This window comes from Tachyglossus aculeatus, chromosome 2 (genome assembly GCF_015852505.1).
Source record: "Tachyglossus aculeatus isolate mTacAcu1 chromosome 2, mTacAcu1.pri, whole genome shotgun sequence".
Taxonomy (NCBI): Eukaryota; Metazoa; Chordata; class Mammalia; order Monotremata; family Tachyglossidae; genus Tachyglossus; species Tachyglossus aculeatus.
This window is the reverse complement of record NC_052067.1, coordinates 157,401,691-157,419,222: the sequence shown is the minus strand read 5'-3', so window position 1 is coordinate 157,419,222 and position 17,532 is coordinate 157,401,691. Positions and strand designations below refer to the sequence as shown.

General features: G+C 47.0%; 1 protein-coding gene and 2 non-coding genes across 6 annotated transcripts; all 3 read right to left on the bottom strand.

Annotated features, from left to right (window-relative positions):
- Position 1: 1 nt before the first annotated feature.
- ATP23 (ATP23 metallopeptidase and ATP synthase assembly factor homolog) lies at positions 2-16,455 on the bottom strand. Of its 4 annotated transcripts, XM_038772119.1 has the most exons (6): positions 16,410-16,455; positions 12,078-12,123; positions 8,126-8,207; positions 7,794-7,931; positions 6,748-6,831; positions 2-560 (listed from the first exon to the last, which is right to left on the bottom strand). In XM_038772119.1, the coding sequence occupies exons 1-6, from the start codon at positions 16,432-16,434 to the stop codon at positions 357-359; spliced, it is 579 nt and encodes a 192-aa protein (XP_038628047.1). In that variant the 5' UTR covers positions 16,435-16,455; the 3' UTR covers positions 2-356. The 4 variants fall into 4 exon arrangements, with proteins under 4 accessions (XP_038628047.1, XP_038628056.1, XP_038628074.1 ...); XM_038772128.1 differs by lacking the exon at positions 6,748-6,831; XM_038772146.1 differs by lacking the exon at positions 8,126-8,207 and having other exon boundaries at positions 16,410-16,437.
- TRNAY-GUA lies at positions 8,681-8,769 on the bottom strand. The gene is given in 2 exon segments: positions 8,681-8,716; positions 8,733-8,769. It is a non-coding gene; the product is annotated as a tRNA-Tyr (tRNA).
- TRNAY-GUA lies at positions 9,094-9,182 on the bottom strand. The gene is given in 2 exon segments: positions 9,094-9,129; positions 9,146-9,182. It is a non-coding gene; the product is annotated as a tRNA-Tyr (tRNA).
- Positions 16,456-17,532: the final 1,077 nt, after the last annotated feature.

Genomic DNA, 17,532 nt, shown 5'->3' with positions numbered 1-17,532 from the left:
CTATAAAATCCTCCAGTTTAATTTACCTCAGGAAGAAGATACAACAAAGCTCTCTGAGGGCACAGATCGTGCCTACCAGCTCTACTGTACTCTCCTTGGTGTTTAGAACAGTGCTCAGCACACAGTAAGCGCTCAATGCCATCGAGTGACATCGAGAAAGGAACACTTTTATCTTCCTTAAAGTACTGCGGATGTAGCATGTTGAAAAGAGGGAAATTCCAAACGTGCTAACTGATATTTGACTCTTTTTGGGGCTTCAGCGGAGCCGCCTCAGTTATATGTGACCCCCCCTGGAAATGGAAATTTCACGGTTGCGGTCTCAGCCGTCTTTTCGAACGGTCAAGCTGGGCCTGTCGTCATACATTTGAATAATACCGATCCCGGTTCTGGAAATCTCTATAAGCGTATTTGGCATCCTTCTTGCTATGGGGAATTCTCCCGAAAGGTTCGTGGTCACTGAAGCAGGAATCAAACACCTCGTCGACGGCCTTTTCCGCGGCTGCTTTGCTGACTTTTCTGACGGCCAAAATTGAGCGAAGCGCTCGCTCTCGTACGCAGGTCTGGAGTGAATGAAAAGAATGGGGCTTTAATTTTGAATGAGAAAAGTCACCTAAGTGAACGAGCATATTGTGCGATCTTAATAACAAGCTATTCCAAATGGGGACGCGTGGGAAGGAAGACTATTTTACACAGCAAGCTCCATCCAAAATGTAAATGTAATCCATAATACATTAACATAACATTTCCAAATGTGAACAGATTTCTTTTACTTTACTTTTTTTAATGGTATTTAAGTGCTTACTATATGTCCACGTACCGTTCTCAGCGCTGCTGGGGTAAAAACAAGCAGAAAATGAAGAAAACTTGGGTCATTCATGGATAAAATGGGCAAATTGATTTGTTAGACAGAAACCTTGTTTGTTCAAACAGCGTGGCTCAGTGGAGAGAGCACGGGCTTTGGAGTCAGAAGTCATGGGTTCAAATCCCGGCCCTGCTAATTCTCAGCTGGGTGACTTTGGGCAAGTCACTTAACTTCTCTGGGCCTCAGTTACCTCATCTGTAAAATGGGGATTAAGACCTGATCACCTTGTAACCTCCCCAGCAGCTTAGAATAGTGTTTTATTGGAGCAGCATGGCCTAGTGGAAAGAGCCCGGGCTTTGGAGTCAGAGGTCATGGGTTCGAATCCCAGCTCCAACACATGTCTGCTGTGTGACCTTGGGCAAGTCACTTAACTTCTCAGAGCCTCAGTTACCTCATCTGTAAAATGGGGATGAAGACTGTGAGCCCCACGTGGGACAACCTGATCATCTTGTATCCCCCGCCAGCGCTTAGAGCACATAGTAAGCGCTTAACAAATGCAATCATTATTATTATTATTATCCATAAAACCTGCCCTTTCCTCCCCATCCAACCTAGTCTTATTTTATGCTGTTGAGTCCTTTCCAACCCATAGAGACTCTGTGGACACACCTCTCCCACAACGCTCCACTCTCCATCTGCACCCGTTCTGTGAGTGGATCCATCGAGTTTTCTTGGTAAAAATCCCAAAGTGGTTTACCATCTCCTTCTTCTGCGCAGTAAACTTGAGTCTCCATCCCCAACTCTTTTCCAAGCGGCTGCTGCCCTGCACAGGTGAGTTTTGACTTGTAACAGATGGCCTTCTACTCGCTAGCCACTGCCCAAGCTAGGAATGGAATGGGTAGGCCTCTGCTTGACCCTCCCTCCTGTATCCAAGACTGGTAGACGACTGGAAACCCCCCAGGTGCGATCCTCAGAGGGGCCCATCCAACTACCACGTTAATCCAGGCAATTTCTCCTATCCCACTATGATCACCCTACAACCTCCTTGCTAACCTCCCTGCCTCCTGTCTCTCCCCACTCTAGTCCATATTTCACTCTGCCGCCCGGATCATTTTTCTGCAAAAATGTTCCGTCCACGTTTCCCCACTCTCAAGAGCCTCCAGTGGTTGCCCATCCACCTCCAACAGAAAGTACTCGCCCTTGGCTTTAAAGCGCTTCGTATTTCACCACCAATCTCTCGCCCACGTCTTGCCCTTGGTCCTCCCTCTTCATATCTGACAGATAAGTAATCTCCCCACCATTAAAGCCTCAATAAAGGCACATCTCTTTTCTTTTCCTTCCACGTATTTCCTTCTCTTTTCCTTCCTTGTACGTATTTATTACTCCATTTATTTTACTTGTACATATCTATTCTATTTATTTTATTTTGTTAATATGCTTTGTTTTGTTCTCTGTCTCCCCCTTCTAGACTGTGAGCCCACTGTTGGGTAGGGACCGTCTCTAGATGTTGCCAACTTGTACTTCCCAAGAGCTTAGTACAGTGCTCTAAACTCAATAGGACTGATTGATTGATTCCACTCCCTTCTGCATCGCCCTGACTTGCTCCATTTATCCCACCTCCCAAACCCAGAGCACTTCCGTACAAATATGCAACTTACTGATTTATATCAATGACTGTCTCCCCATTTAGCCTGTCGTACGGGCAGGGGACGTGTCTGTTATATTGTTATACTGTACTCTCCCAAGTGCTCAGTACAGTGCTCTGCCCATAGTAAGAGCTCACTAAATATGATTGACCAAAGAAGAGTTTAAAACCAGTTTATTTCCCCAAAAGCCAATGTAGGGCTAACGGATGACATGGGGAAGTAGCATGACCTAGATTTTGATCCTGATTCTTCCCCTTGTCTGCTGTGTGAACTTGGACAAGTCACTTCACCTCTCTGTGTCTCAGTTACCTCAACTGGAAAACTGAAGCCCCATGGGGGACACGGACTATGCCCAACCTGATGATCTTAATACAGTGCCTGGCATTTAGTAAACCTTAACGAATAACATTTGAAAAAAACGCTGTTGTTCCTTCTCACTTCTTTTTGAGCCACTGCTGGTGACAGAAAGCTGAGTTAATTTGGACTCTCACTTTCCCTCAGCTTGGCATGTCTTGTGACCCCCGAATCAAACTATCGCAGAGTAGTTCCACGATCTCCAAGCTTCTCATCTCACCCACGTCCAATCTCTGGCTCCTGAGATTTCCTCCTTCACATAGAGAAGCAGCGTGGCTCAGTGGAAAGAGCCTGGGCTTGGGAGTCAGAGGTCATGGGTTCTAATCCCAACTCCGCCACTTGTCAGCTGACTTTGGGCAATCACTTGACTTTTCTGTGCCTCAGTTCCCTTATCTGTAAAATGAGGATTAAAACTGTGAGCCCCATGTGGGACAACCTGATCACTCTGTATCCCCCCCAGCGCTCAGAACAGTGCTTTGCACATAGTAAGCGCTTAACAAATAGCATCATTATTATTATTATCCAGCAGACCTCAACTCACTTCTAATCTCCCCGTTGCCTTTCCAGCACTTCCAATGCCATCTGTGCATTTGGGAGCCGAAAAACCGCCCATGGCACTTTTGGGGGTATCTTAAGCACGACCTCGCATTCCCGTTTTTCCTTCCTCCTCGTATCTGCAGTTTCTTTTAGTGTCTAAAGGCCCCTGCTCCCCTCTCGGGGGGTACCTGAAGAGTTTCCAGTCCTCTACCAGTCTCGACTATGGGAGGGAGAGTCAAGCAGAGGCCTATCCATTCCACTCCTCGCTTGGGCAGTGGATGGCGAGTGGCAGGCGATCCGCTAAAGTCAAAACTCACCTGTGCTGGGCAGCAGCGGCGGCACAGGAGAGAGTCGAGGGTGAACAACTTCCAGCTTTTTCCGAAGAAAACTCTGCGGATCCACTACCGGAATGACTGCGGTTGGAGGTGGGGCGTTCCGGGAGGGAGTCGCTATGGGTCGGAGACGACGCGACGGCATAAGGCAAGACAAGGTCCCTGCTAAATTGTAATATTCAGGACAATAGGGACGATGTTTGCTACTTTACTGTACTCTGCCAAGTGCTCTGTACACGGTTCTGCGTGGTGTGATGGAAAACACGCAGGGCTGGGAACCAGGGGACCTGGGTTCTCTAATCCCAGCTCTACCGGGTGACTCTGGGCAAGCCACTCAACTTCCCTATGCCTCAATTTCCTCAGTTACCTGTGCCCGTTCCCTCTTCGACCGTGAGCCCCATGTGGGACAAGGACTGTGTCCGACCCGACTGTATTGTAGCTACCCCAATGCTCAGTACAGTGCTGGCACACAGTAAGCATTTAAGAAATACCACCATTATTACAGTAGGTCCTCAAATACAATTGGTATTACACCTCTGTTCCTACTGAAACCTCAGAGCCAAATCGGTGCTCTTATTGAATAGCATGAGGAGTACCTGACATTAATTCATTCAATCATATTTATTGAGCGCTTACTGTGTGCAGAGCACTGGACTGAGTGCTTGGGAAGTACAAGTTGGCAACACATTGAGATGGTCCCTACCCAACAGTGGGCTCACAGTCTAGAAGGGGGAGACAGAGAACCAAACAAAGCATATTAACAAAATAAAATAGAATAAATATGTACAAAGAAAATAGAGTAATAAATACGTACAAACATATATACAGGTGCTGTGGGGAGGGGAAGGAGGTAAGGCTGGGGGGATGAGGAGGGGGAGAGGAAGGACGGGGCTCAGTCTGGGAAGGCCTAACTCAGTCTTACTGGAAATACTCAAGGCCTACAGTTCTACGGCTTCACATTTTTAGATGTCATTTTGTGTGGAAACATGAGTACCTTTCTCCTTAGATCCGCAAGGGCCTTCAAAACAATGACATATGACCATGGACAATGGAAAATCCATTGATCAGAACTAAAGAGATGATAAAAATCATCGGCTGGGCAACAGTCCCACTCTGGCTTTCAGGGCACGACACTTTAAATAAAAAAGCAGTATTTGTTACGTGCTTACTGGGCCGGGCATCGTCCTAAGAGCTGAAGTAAATACAAGGTTATCAGGCTGGACACGGTCCGAGTCCCACATGGGCTCATTGTATTAATCCCCCTTTTACAGATGAGGTAAGTGAGGAACAGAGACGTTAAGTGACTTGCCCAACGTCTCCCAGCTGAAAGCGGGGGAGCCGGGATTCGAACCCAGGATACAAACCCAGGTCCTTCCGACTCCCAGGCCTGTGTTCTAACCACTAGCCCACGCTGCTTCTCATCATGATGCTTCTCATCAGGAGAAGCAGTGTGGCTCAATGGCAAGAGCCTGGGCTTGGGAGTCAAAGGTTGTGAGTTCTAATTCCAGCTCCGCCATTTTGCTGTGTGACCTTGGGCACGCCACTTAACGTCTCTGGGCCTCAGTTCCCTCATCTGTAAAATGGGAATTAAGACTGTGAGCCCCGGGTGGGACAACCTGATTATCTTGTATCTACCCCAGCGCTTAGGACGGTGCTTGGCACATGGTTAGCACTTAACAAATGCCATCATTATTTTTATTATTATCAGGCATGCAGATGTGCCTGCAGCCTTTACTGTCATCCCCAGCACCGTAGCAATGGGATAAGGACTTAGCACAGTGCTTTGCACACAGTAAGCGCTCGATAAATACGACTGAACGAATGAATACGGACAAGCCATCACAGCTTAAGGGCAGACATTCCCCATATGCCGCGTGGCCTAAACACCTGTCCAAGCCAGACTGAATTATAACGACTGAACAACGTGGTCACTGTCAATAGACGTACAAAATACTATGGGACTTGTATTCATTCAGCCGTATTTATTGAGCGCTTACTGTGTGCAGAGCACTGTACTAAGCACTTGGGAAGTACAAGTTGGCAACATATAGAGACGGTCCCTACCCAACAGTGGGCTCACAGTCTAGGAGACAGAAAGATGAAGAGGATGTCTGATGGAAGACATATGGTTGTGACAGCCCTGATTTTATCATTTGATTCATTTTTCGACTCTCCATGGGGTGAAAGCCACTATTCAGCAGGTCAATAATCAGAAACCATCACTAGCAATGCTTTGTCTTTACTTAGTGCCTATCATGTGGCTAGTTTAGTAGCAGCATCAGTGAAAATTTACTAAGGATGATAAAAAAAATACATCCTCTCCACTGTGCATGTTCACGGCCCAGCCGGCTTCCTTTTTTTCCGCTTGTGGAGGTGGAGATTTAAAAAAAAACTCTCATCTCAAGAGTGAGGGACACAAGCTACATGGGTAAGCAGTCCCTAATCCCCTAATGAAGCTGATGGGAAGGCTGGATCCAGAGAGAAGTCGATCTTAGTTTGGTGTGACTCTCCGTTGGTGATTTTAAATTTCCATTTGAGCTTACGATTGAAAAGGAAGTCTCCCAGATGAAAATATTTTGCTAGACATGTGTAAACATAGCTTCGAAGGCCTCCGGCAGAGTTCCCTTTTGAATTTTGGCCAGATTCCACATCTCTTTTATTCCTTTCGCATGCCTGACTGGTGAGGGGCTTCCCCGGCCGTCTCTTCCCACTTCAGCAAAGAGGCCCTTGGCTCACAAAATAAGTAAATCTAACAAATCTGCTTCTGGAGAAGCAGTGTGGTCTAGTGGCTAGAGCACGGGCCTGGGAGTTGGAAGGATGTGGGTTCTAATCCCCGCTCTGCCACTTGTCTGCCGTGCGACCTTGGGCGTCACTTAAACTTCTCTGGGCCTCAGTTACCTCACCTGTATAACGGGAACCCCATGTTGTGGGAAAGGGATTGTGTCCAACCTGATTAGTCTGTATCTACCCCAGCACTTAATACAGTGCCTGGGGCATAGTGAGTGCTTAAATGCCATTTAAAAAAAAAACACAATTCAACGTGTGGGTAGTTTTTTTTCCTTTCTTTGTTTTTTACCTGATGGTGTTTCTTTAATCCAAAATTAAACCTGGTTATTTCATTGCCAATTGAGCAGTCTCCACTGAGGTTAGCAGCTCTCACCTATCATAAAATAAGTTTCAGATGTTAGTGTGGGTTTGGCATCCATAGCGTAGCAACTGCTACCAAAAAAAAAGCTAAACTACACCGAGTCCACGCTTTCTTTTAAATGGACACGATTTCAAATATTAAACAAAATTTCTGTACATTGTCATATTAGGAAAATATAACGAGCCATAAAACCCTTTCCCTGAGTCCCAATGGTGGGTTTACCCATTGAATTATTCACCTACTAACACAAGGTAAAGTTTTCCAAGAGTCCTGGAGTGTCTCTTTTGAACACCAAGTGGGTAAAGGCCACATCCTCCCTCTGGCCCGGAACCCAGCCCTCCTCAAATCCGACAATTACTTCCCAAACCCTTCAAGCTATATTGAAGGCACATCTTCTCCAAGCGGCCTTCCCTGACTAAACCCTCCATTCCTCTTCTTCCATTCCCTTCTGTGTTTCTCTGACTTGCTCCCTTTATTCTTTCCCCTTCCCAGCCCCACAGCACACATGTAAACACCTGCAATTTATTTATATTAACACCTGTCTGAATTAACACCTGTCTAAATCTAAATACGATTGATGATGATGATGACCTGTCTCCCCCTCTAGAGTGTAAGCTCGTTGTGGGCAGGGAACACGTCTCTTATATTGTCATAATGGACTCTCCCAGGAGCTTAGTACAGTGCTCTGCACACATAAGCATTCAATATGATCAAATGAATGAAAGTGAGGGCACAGCGGTGTCTGTTGTTGTGGAAGTCTCTCTCTCAGACCTTCACATCGTCTCCTCCCTCTGCAATGTCGTCACCCCCAAGGCACCCTAAATCCTAAAAAAATTCACCAAGACTAGAGCTAGGTGTCAAAGGACGAAGGCTGACAGACCCTTACAGTGGTATTCCCCTCAAATATGCCTGGACGGGGATGACATTTTCTGGTCCACCCCCTGAAATATCTGCTGTTTTCTAAGGAAGCTGACCTCCGAACAGGCCAAATGCTTGACGTCGGTGAACCAGTTGACGTGGGCGCGACAGTGGTCAAAGGCGTGAATCAGCTCGTGGGTCACCACCCTGGTCATGTGGCCTTGGTTGTAGATGTTGTTCTGGCACAGAACGATCTACAGAGAGATAAAGACGAGAAAAAACTATTCTGAAAACGGGAGAATTTTCCCCTTCTGCTCCATAGCTGGGGGCGATGCTCACGTACATGCATATTTTAGGCACTTTTCACATATCACTGCAGTACGAAAGTAAATGATTTTTCATTGTCATCTGAAAGTACTGCATCTCCCGGCACAGGATTAATGCCTACCTGTGATGTTGAAGCATCAAAACCGCCACTGACATTCCCATTACAGTCTTCACAGGAAAAGTGTCGATCTCTGTAAACGGCACTTCAAGGCAAGATTTTGAATTAAATTGAAGTAAAGGGAAAAGTGAACAGGTTACATCTAGCACAGGTGAGCAGGTACGGTTTGGTCTCCTATTGAGGTAACCGTAGTAGCGGGGAATGAATGTCAATTCTGTCACCCGTATAGCTAAAAAAAATCAATCGTATTTATTGAGCACTTACTGTGGGCAGAGCACTGTACTAAGCGCTTGGGAAGTACAAGTTGGCAACATATAGAGACAGTCCCTACCCAACAGTGGGCTCCCAGTCTAGAAGGGGGAGACAGAGAACAAAACCGAACATATTAACAGAATAAAATAAATAGAATAGATATGTACAAGTAAAATAAATAGAGTAACAAATACGTACAAACATATATACACATATACAGGTGCTGTGGGGAAGGGAAGGAGGTAAAGCGGGGGGGATGGAGAGGGGGAGAAGGGGGAAAAAAAGAAAAAAATAATAATCTGGAAGTCCTTCGAGCCGGAATCAAACCAGCGACCTAAGGATGACCGCGAAACAACCACTACAGTCCTCCGCTCTACCAGCTGAGCTATCGAAGGCTCCATAACCCTAAATCAATCAATCGTATTTATTGAGCGCTGACTGTGTGCAGAGCACTGTACTAAGCGCTTGGGAAGTACAAGTCGGCAACATATAGAGACAGTCCCTACCCAACAGTGGGCTCCCAGTCTAGAAGGGGGAGACGGAGAACAAAACCAAACATATTAAACAAAATAAAATAAATAGAACAGATATGTACAAGTAAAATAGAGTAATAAATAGTACAAATATATATACATATATACAGGTGCTGTGGGGAAGGGAAGGAGGTAAAGCGGGGGGGATGGAGAGGGGGAAAAAAAGAAAAAATAATAATCTGGAAGTCCTTCAAGCCCGAATCAAACCAGCGACCTAAGGATGACCGCGAAACAACCACTACAGTCCTCCGCTCTACCAGCTGAGCTATCGAAGGCTCCATAACCCTAAATCAATCAATCGTATTTATTGAGCGCTGACTGTGTGCAGAGCACTGTACTAAGCGCTTGGGAAGTACAAGTCGGCAACATATAGAGACAGTCCCTACCCAACAGCGGGCTCCCAGTCTAGAAGGGGGAGACGGAGAACAAAACCAAACATATTAATCAAAATAAAATAAATAGAATAGATATGTACAAGTAAAATAAATCAATAGAGTAATAAATATGTACAAACATATATACATATATACAGGTGACATATAGAGAAGCAGAGAAGTAGCTTGGCTCAGTGGAAAGAGCACGGGCTTTGGAGTCAGAGGTCAGGGGTTCGAATCCCAGCTCCGCCACATGTCTGCTGTGTGACCCTGGGCAAGTCACTTAACTTCTCTGAGCCTCAGTTACCTCATCTGTAAAATGGGGATTGACTGTGAGCCCCACGTGGGACCACTTAATCACCTTGTATCCTCCCCAGCGCTTAGAACAGTGCTTTGCACATAGTAAACGCTTAACAAATGCCATCATCATCATCATCATCATCATCATCTATACAACCCTTACGCCCCGGCTCTGAAACTTTCACCAAACTGAGATGCTCGCCCCTACGCCCTTCAAACTCAGCATGTGAAGGCGACAACTCGCCTATTTATTTTACTATCTAACTCAACTATTTATTTTATACGCCAGGAGAGTCGGAATTTTGTTTGACGTTTGGGGAGAAGGCTCGGCCTGCTCCTCACATCTGGGGAAGTGAGAGGTCTAGAGTGAGAAGCAGCGTGGCTCAGTGGAAAGAGCACGGGCTTTCGAGTCAGAGGTCATGGGTTCAAATCCCGGCTCCACTAACTGTCAGCTGTGTGACTTCGGGCAAGTCACTTCACTTCTCTGGGCCTCAGTTACCTCGTCTGTCAAATGGGAATTAAAACTGCGATGCCCCCATGGGACAACCTGTTCACCTTGTAACCTCCCCAGCGCTTAGAACAGTGCTTTGCACATAGTAAGCGCTTAACAAATACCATCATTATTATTATTATTATTATCTGATCCTGGCTCTGCCGCTTGTCTGCTGTGTGACACTGGGCAAGTCACTTCCCTTCTCTGGGCTTCGGTTACCCTCATCTGGAAAATGGGGACCATATCCAACCTGATTAGCTTGGATCTACTCCACACAGTGACTGGCACTTACTAAATACTTAAAAATACCATTAAAAAAAAAAAAAAAAGAAGGAGAAAGAGATGGCCTCGAGTGCCAAAGTCAGCCTGCTAGGTTAAAAGGGATATATGGCACATGCGTCAGAAATCTAACGTTTTTATTGAGTGTATATATATATATATATATATATATATGTTTGTATGTATTACTCTATTTTATTTGTACAGCACAGACGTCAGAAATCTAATGTTTTTATTGAGTATATGTACATATGTTTGTATGTATTACTATTTTATTTGTACAGCGCATGCATCAGAAATCTAACGTTTGTACTCAGTATATGTATGTGTTTGTATGTATTTGTTACTCTATTTTATTTGTACAGCGCATGCGTCAGAAATCTGTTTGTATTGAGTATATGTACATGTGTTTGTATGTAATTGTTACTCTATTTTATTTGTACATATTTATTCTATTTATTTTATTCTGTTAATATGTTTTGTTTTGTTCTCTGTCTCCCCCTTCTAGATTGTGAGCCCACTGTTGGGTAGGGGCCGTCTCTATATGTTGCCAACTTGTGCTTCCCAAGCGCTTAGTACAGTGCTCTGCACACGGTAAGCGCTCAATAAATACCACTGAATGAATGAATGGAAAATGGGGATTGTGACTGAGTTCTATGTGGGACGGGGACCGTGTCCAGCCTGATTAGCTTGTATCTACTCCACACTTAGCACAGTGACTGGCACTTACTAAGCACTTAAAAACACCATTAAAAAAAAAAATAAAGGAGAAACAGATGGCCTCAAGTGCCAAAGTCAGCCTGCTAGGTTTAAAGGGATATATGGCGCATGCGTCAGAAATCTAACGTTTTTATTGAGTATATGTATATATGTTTGTATTACTCTATTTTATTTGTACAGCACATGCTTCAGAAATCTAACGTTTTTATTGAGTATATGTATATAAGTTTGCATGTATTTATTACTCTGATTTGTACATATTTATTCTATTTATTTTATTCTGTTAATATGTTTTGTTTTGTTCTCTGCCTCCCCCTTCTACACTGTGAGCCCACTGTTGGGTAAGGACCGTCTCTATATGTTGCCAACTTGTGCTTCCCAAGCGCTTAGTACAGTGCTCTGCACACGGTAAGCGCTCGGTAAATACGATTGAATGAATGAACGGAAAATGGGGATTGTGACTGAGTTCTATGTGGGACGGGGACCGTGTCTAACCTGATTAGCTTGTATCTACTCCACACTTAGCACAGTAACGGGCACTTACTAAGCACTTAAAAATACCATTAAAAAAATATAAAGGAGAAAGGGATGGCCTCGAGTGCCAAAGTCAGCCTGCAAGGTTAAAAGAGATATATGGCGCATGCGTCAGAAATCTAACGTTTTTATTGAGTATATGTATATATGTGTGTATGTATTACTCTACTTTATTTGTACAGTGCATGCGTCAGAAATCTAACGTTTTTATTGAGTATACGTATATAAGTTTGTATGTATTTATTACTCTATTTTATTTGTACATATTTATTCTATTTTATTTTGTTACTATGTTTTGTTTTGTTCTCTGTCTCCCCCTTCTAGACTGTGAGCCCACTGTTGGGTAGGGACCGTCTCTATATATTGCCAACTCGGACTTCCCAGCGCTTAGTACAGTGCTCTGCACACGGTAAGCGCTCAATAAGTACGACTGAATGGATGAATGAATGACTGAGTAAAGCTTTACTTACCAGCCTGACGCTTTCATAGCCTCAAGAAGCAGTTTGGCATACGGACCTACAAAAACCATCGGTATAATAAAACACGACAAATCAATCCACGGGATAAAACGATCTCTGAAGCAGTCTATGAAGGTATAAAAAGGAAAAAAGATCCATACGTTGTAGGAGTAGCGTCCCCCTCTCCATCCCCGCATCTTACCTCCTTCCCTTCCCCACAGCACCTGTATATAAGTATATATGTTTGTACATATGTATTACTCTATTTATTTATTTATTTTACTTGTACCTATCTATTCTATTTATTTTATCATCAATAAATACGATTGATGATGATGATGATTTTATTTTGTTAGTATGTTTGGTTTTGTTCTCTGTCTCCCCCTTTTAGACTGTGAGCCCACTGTTGGGTAGGGACTGTCTCTATATGTTGCCAGCTTGTCCTTCCCAAGCGCTTAGTACAGTGCTCTGCACACAGTAAGCGCTCAATAAATACGATTGATTGATTGATTAGGAGCAGCCTGGCCTAGGGGAAAGAGCACGGGCCTGGGGGTTGGAGTACCTGGGATCTAATTCTGTCTCTGCCACTGGGCTGCTGTGAGACGCTGCCTAAAACATAACTGCTCTGTGCCTTAGTTTCCTCATCGGAAAAATGGGTATAAAATACCTGTTCTCCTCTCTCTCTTAGACTTTGAGTTCCATAGGGGTCAGGGACTTTGACCGTTTTTTGCAATGGTATTTACGGACTTACCGTGTGCCAGATATTGTATTAAACGCTGGGGTAGTAGCCACAAGCTAACCAGATCGGACACAACCCACGTCCCACCCGGAGCTCACAGTTTTAATCCCTGTTTTAGAGATGAGATAACTGAGGCACGGAGAACTTAAGCGACTTGCCCACGGTCACAACAGACAAACGACGGAGGTGGGATTAGAACCCAGACCTCCTGACTCCTGTGTTATATCCACTAGGCCACGTTGCTTCTCAACATCTGATCACCTTGTATCAACCCCAGTGCTCAGTACAGATTTATTACGCTATTCATTTTACTTGTACATATTTACTATTCTATTTATTTTATCAATGAGGTGCATATAGCTATAATTCTATTTGTCCTAACGAGTTTGACACCATCTACCTGTTTTGTTGTCTGTCTCCCCCTTCTAGCCTATGAGCCTGCTGTTGGGTAGGGACCATCTCTATATGTTGCCAACTTGTACTTCCCAAGCGTTTAGTACAGTGCTCTGCACACTGTAAGCGCTCAATAAATACGATTGAATGAATACCCCTGATTGATTAATCTTATACCTTCCCAAGCGCTTAGTACAGTGCTCCACCCACAGTAAGTGCTCAAAAAATACCTCCTGAATGACTGATTAAGTTTGTACTTTCCCAAGCGCTTAGTATAGTGCTCCACCCATAGTAAGTGCTCGACCTGACCACTTTGATGACTTTGACACCTGTCTTCATGTTGTGTTTTGTTGTGTGTCTCCCCCTTCTAGACTGTGAGCCCATTGTTGGGTAGGGACCGTGTCTATAATTGGGACCGTGGGGACCGTCTCTGTGAGCCCCTCGTCTAAACTGTCAGCTTGTGGGCAGAGACTGTCTTTATTGCGATAATCAATCAATCGTATTTATTGAGCGCTTACTGTGTGCAGAGCACTGGACTAAGCGCTTGGGAAGTACAAGTTGGCAACATATAGAGACGGTCCCTACCCAACAGTGGGCTCACAGTCTAGAAGACTGCTATAAGGCCCTTAGTGCGGTGCTCTGCCCACAGTAAGCGCTCAATAAACACCCAATTGATTGATATTGTACTTTCCTAAGCCCTTCGTACAGTGCTCTGCCCACAGTAGGCTCTCATTCAGGACATCTCCATCAGGATGTCTGCCCGCCATCTAAAACTCAGTATGTCCAAGACTGAGCTCCTTGTCTTCCCTCCCAAATCCTGTCCTCTCCCTGACTTTCCCGTCACTGTAGACAGCACTACCATCCTTCCCGTCTCACAAGCCCGCAGCCTCGGTGTCATCCTCGACTCCGCTCTCTCGTTCACCCCTCACATCGAATCCGTCACCAAAACCTGCCGGTCTCACCTCCACAACATCGCCGAGATCCGCCCTTTCCTCTCCATCCAAACCGCTACCTTGCCGGTTCAATCTCTCATCCTCCCCCCACTGGATTACGGCATCAGCCTCCTCTCCGATCTCCCATCCTCCTGTCTCTCCTCGCTTCAGTCTATACTTCATTCTGCTGCCCGGATTATCTTTAATAATAATAGTGATAGCATTTATTAAGCGCTTACTACGTGCAAAGCACTGTTCTAAGAGCTGGAGAGGTTACAAGGTGATCAGGTTGTCCCACGGGGGGCTCACAGTCTTAATCAAGCAGAAACTCCTCACCATCAAGCAGAAACTCCTCACCCTGGGCTTCAAGGCTGTCCATCCCCTCGCCCCCTCCTACCTCACCTCCCTTCTCTCCTTCTCCAGCCCAGCCCGCACCCTCCGCTCCTCCACCGCTAATCTCCTCACTGTACCTCGCTCTCGCCTGTCCCGCCATTGACCCCCGGCCCACGTCATCCCCCGGGCCTGGAATGCCCCCAATCCCTCTGCCCATCCGCCAAGCTAGCTCTCTTCCTCCCTTCAAGGCCCTGCTGAGAGCTCACCTCCTCCAGGAGGCCTTCCCAGACTGAGCCCCTTCTTTCCTCTCCCCCTCTCCATCCTCCCGTCTTACCTCCTTCCCTTCCCCACAGCACCTGTATATATGTATATATGGTTGTACATATTTATTACTCTATTTATCTATTTATTTATTTATTTTACTTGTACATTTCTATCCTACTTATTTTATTTTGTTGGTATGTTTGGTTCTGTTCTCTGTCTCCCCCTTTTAGACTGTGAGCCCACTGTTGGGTAGGGACTGTCTCTATGTGATGCCAATTTGTACTTCCCAAGCGCTTAGTACAGTGCTCTGCACATAGTAAGCACTCAATAAATACGATTGATTGATTGATTGATTAATCCCCATTTTACAGATGAGGAAACTGGGGCTCAGAGAAGTGAAGTGACTTGCCCAAAGTCACACAGCTGACAAATGGGGGAGCCGGGATTTGAACCCATGACCCGACTCCAAAGCACGGGCTCTTTCCACTGAGCCACGCTGAGCCCCCATTTTCCTCCCCATCCCCCCGCCTTACCCCCTTCCCCTCCCCACAGCACCTGTATCTATTTGTACAGATTCATTACTCTATTTCACGTGTACATATTTACTATTCTATTTACTTTATTAATGATGTGCATATAGCTTTAATTCCATTTGTTCTAACGATTTTGACACCGTCTACATGTCTTGTTGTCTGTCTTCCCCTTCTATCAATCAATCGTATTTATTGAGCGCTTACTGTGTGCAGAGCACTGGACTAAGCGCTTGGGAAGTCCAAGTTGGCAACACATAGAGACAGTCCCTACCCAACAGTGGGCTCACAGCCTAAAAGGGGTAGACAAAACCAAACATACTAACAAAATAAAATAAATAGAATAGATATGCACAAGTAAAATAAATAGAGTAATAAATATGTACAAACATATACACATATATACAGGTGATATACATGTATACAATCAATCAACCAATCGTATTTATTGAGCGCTTACTGTGTGCAGAGCACTGTACTAAGCGCTTGGGAAGTACAAACTGGCAACATATAGAGACAGTCCCTACCCAACAGTGGGCTCACAGTCTAAAAGGGGGAGACAGAGCACAAAACCAAACATACTAACAAAATAAAATAAACAGAATAGATATGTACAAGTAAAATAGAGTAATAATATGTACAAACATATATCCATCTATACAGGTGCTGTGGGGAAGGGAAGGTGGTAAGATGGGGGGGATGGAGAGGGGGACGAGGGGGAGAGGAAGGAAGGGGTCAGTAAGCGCTCAATAAATACGCTTGATTGAGTCTCTGGGCCTCAGTTCCCTCATCTGTAAAATGGGGATAAAGACCGTGCGCCCCCCACCCGGTCAGCTTGTATTCATTCATTCATTCATTCAATCGTATTTCTTGAGCGCTTACTGCGGGCGGGGCACTGTACTGAGCGCTTGGGAAGTCCAAGTTGGCAACGTATAGAGACGGTCCCTACCCACCAGCGGGCTCACAGTCTAGGAGAGATGGCCTCCCCAGCGCTTCGAGCAGTGCTTTGCACGCGGTGAGCGCTTCCTCCAGGCCGTCGCCATCAGCGTTACGATGGTGCAGTTCTCCCCGGGGTCCGGCCGGCCGGCAGGAGGCGCTCAGTACAGAGCCCGCCCGCCCGCCCGCTCCCCCCCGCGCATGCGCAGGCTCCTACTTTGGTGCAGCGCTCGGCCGAGCATCCGTTGGCAGCGCCCGGCGGGGGGCTCCGGCTCGCGCTCCGTCTCGCGCTCCCCCATGGCGCCCCCCCCCCCACCGCCGCCGGGAGCCCCGGGCAGACGGCCAATCCGGGAGCCGCGCCCCCCCGCCAAGGACCAATCAGCGCGCTCGGATCGCCGCCCCTCCCCCCGGGGAGACCACGCCCACACACACACCCCCCCGGTCGGCCTCCTCAGGCCCCGCCCTCTGCTCTTCCTCTCCAGCCTTCGCCATTTTCTCCCCGGCCTGGGCCCCGCCCTTCTTCCTGGTTTAGGCCCCGCCCTGCTCTTCCTCTCCAGCCTTCGCCATTTTCTCCCCGCCCTCCTTCCTGGTTTAGGTCCCGCCCTGCTCTTCCTCTCCACCCTTCGCCATTTTCCTTCCTGGTCTGGGCCCCGCCCTGCTGTTCCTCTTCAGCCTTCGCCATTCTCTCCCTGGCCTGGGCCCCGCCCTGCTCTTCCTCTCCAGCCTTCGCCATTTTGTCCCTGGCCTAGGGGCCCCGCCCCGGTCTTCCTGTCCAGCCCTCCTGGCCATTTCCTCCTTGGCCCGGGCCCCGCCCTCCTCTCCCTGCTCTTCCTGTCCAGCCTTCCTCGCCATTCTCTCCGTCTCCAGCCTCGCCATTTTCGCCCTGGCCTGAGCCCGCCCTCCTCTTCCTCTCCAGGCCTCCTCGCCATTTTCTCCCGGCCTAGGCCCCGCCCTGCTCTCCCTCTCCAGCCTCGCCATTCTCTCCCGGCCCGGGCCCCGCCCTGCTCTTCCTCTCCAGGCCTCCTTGTCATTTTCTGCCTGGCCTGGGCCCCGCCCTGGTCTTCCTCTCCAGGCCTCCCCGCCATTTCCTCGTTGGCCTGGGTCACACCCTCCTCTTCCTGCTCTTCCTCTCCAGGCCTCCTCGCCATTTTCTGCCTGTCCTGTGCCCAGCCCTGGTCTCCCTCTCCAGGCCTCCCCGCCATTTCCTCGTTGGCCTGGGTCACGCCCTCCTCTTCCTGCGCTTCCTCTCCAGGCCTCCTCGCCATTCTCTCCCTGGCCTAGGCCCCGCCTTGCTCTTCTCGCCAGCCCTCGCCATTTTCTGCCTGGCCTGGGCCCCGCCT

Bases quoted from the DNA above. Each gene is read 5' to 3' on its own strand.
- ATP23 (XM_038772119.1), bottom strand. From the start codon at position 16,434: ATGCTCGGCCGAGCGCTGCACCAAA. The intron at 12,124-16,409 runs GTAGGAGCCTGC...TGGTTTTTGTAG, and splicing joins CGGCCGAGCGCTGCACCAAA to GTCCGTATGCCAAACTGCTT. The intron at 7,932-8,125 runs GTAGGCATTAAT...ATCTCTCTGTAG, and splicing joins TTGATGCTTCAACATCACAG to ATCGTTCTGTGCCAGAACAA.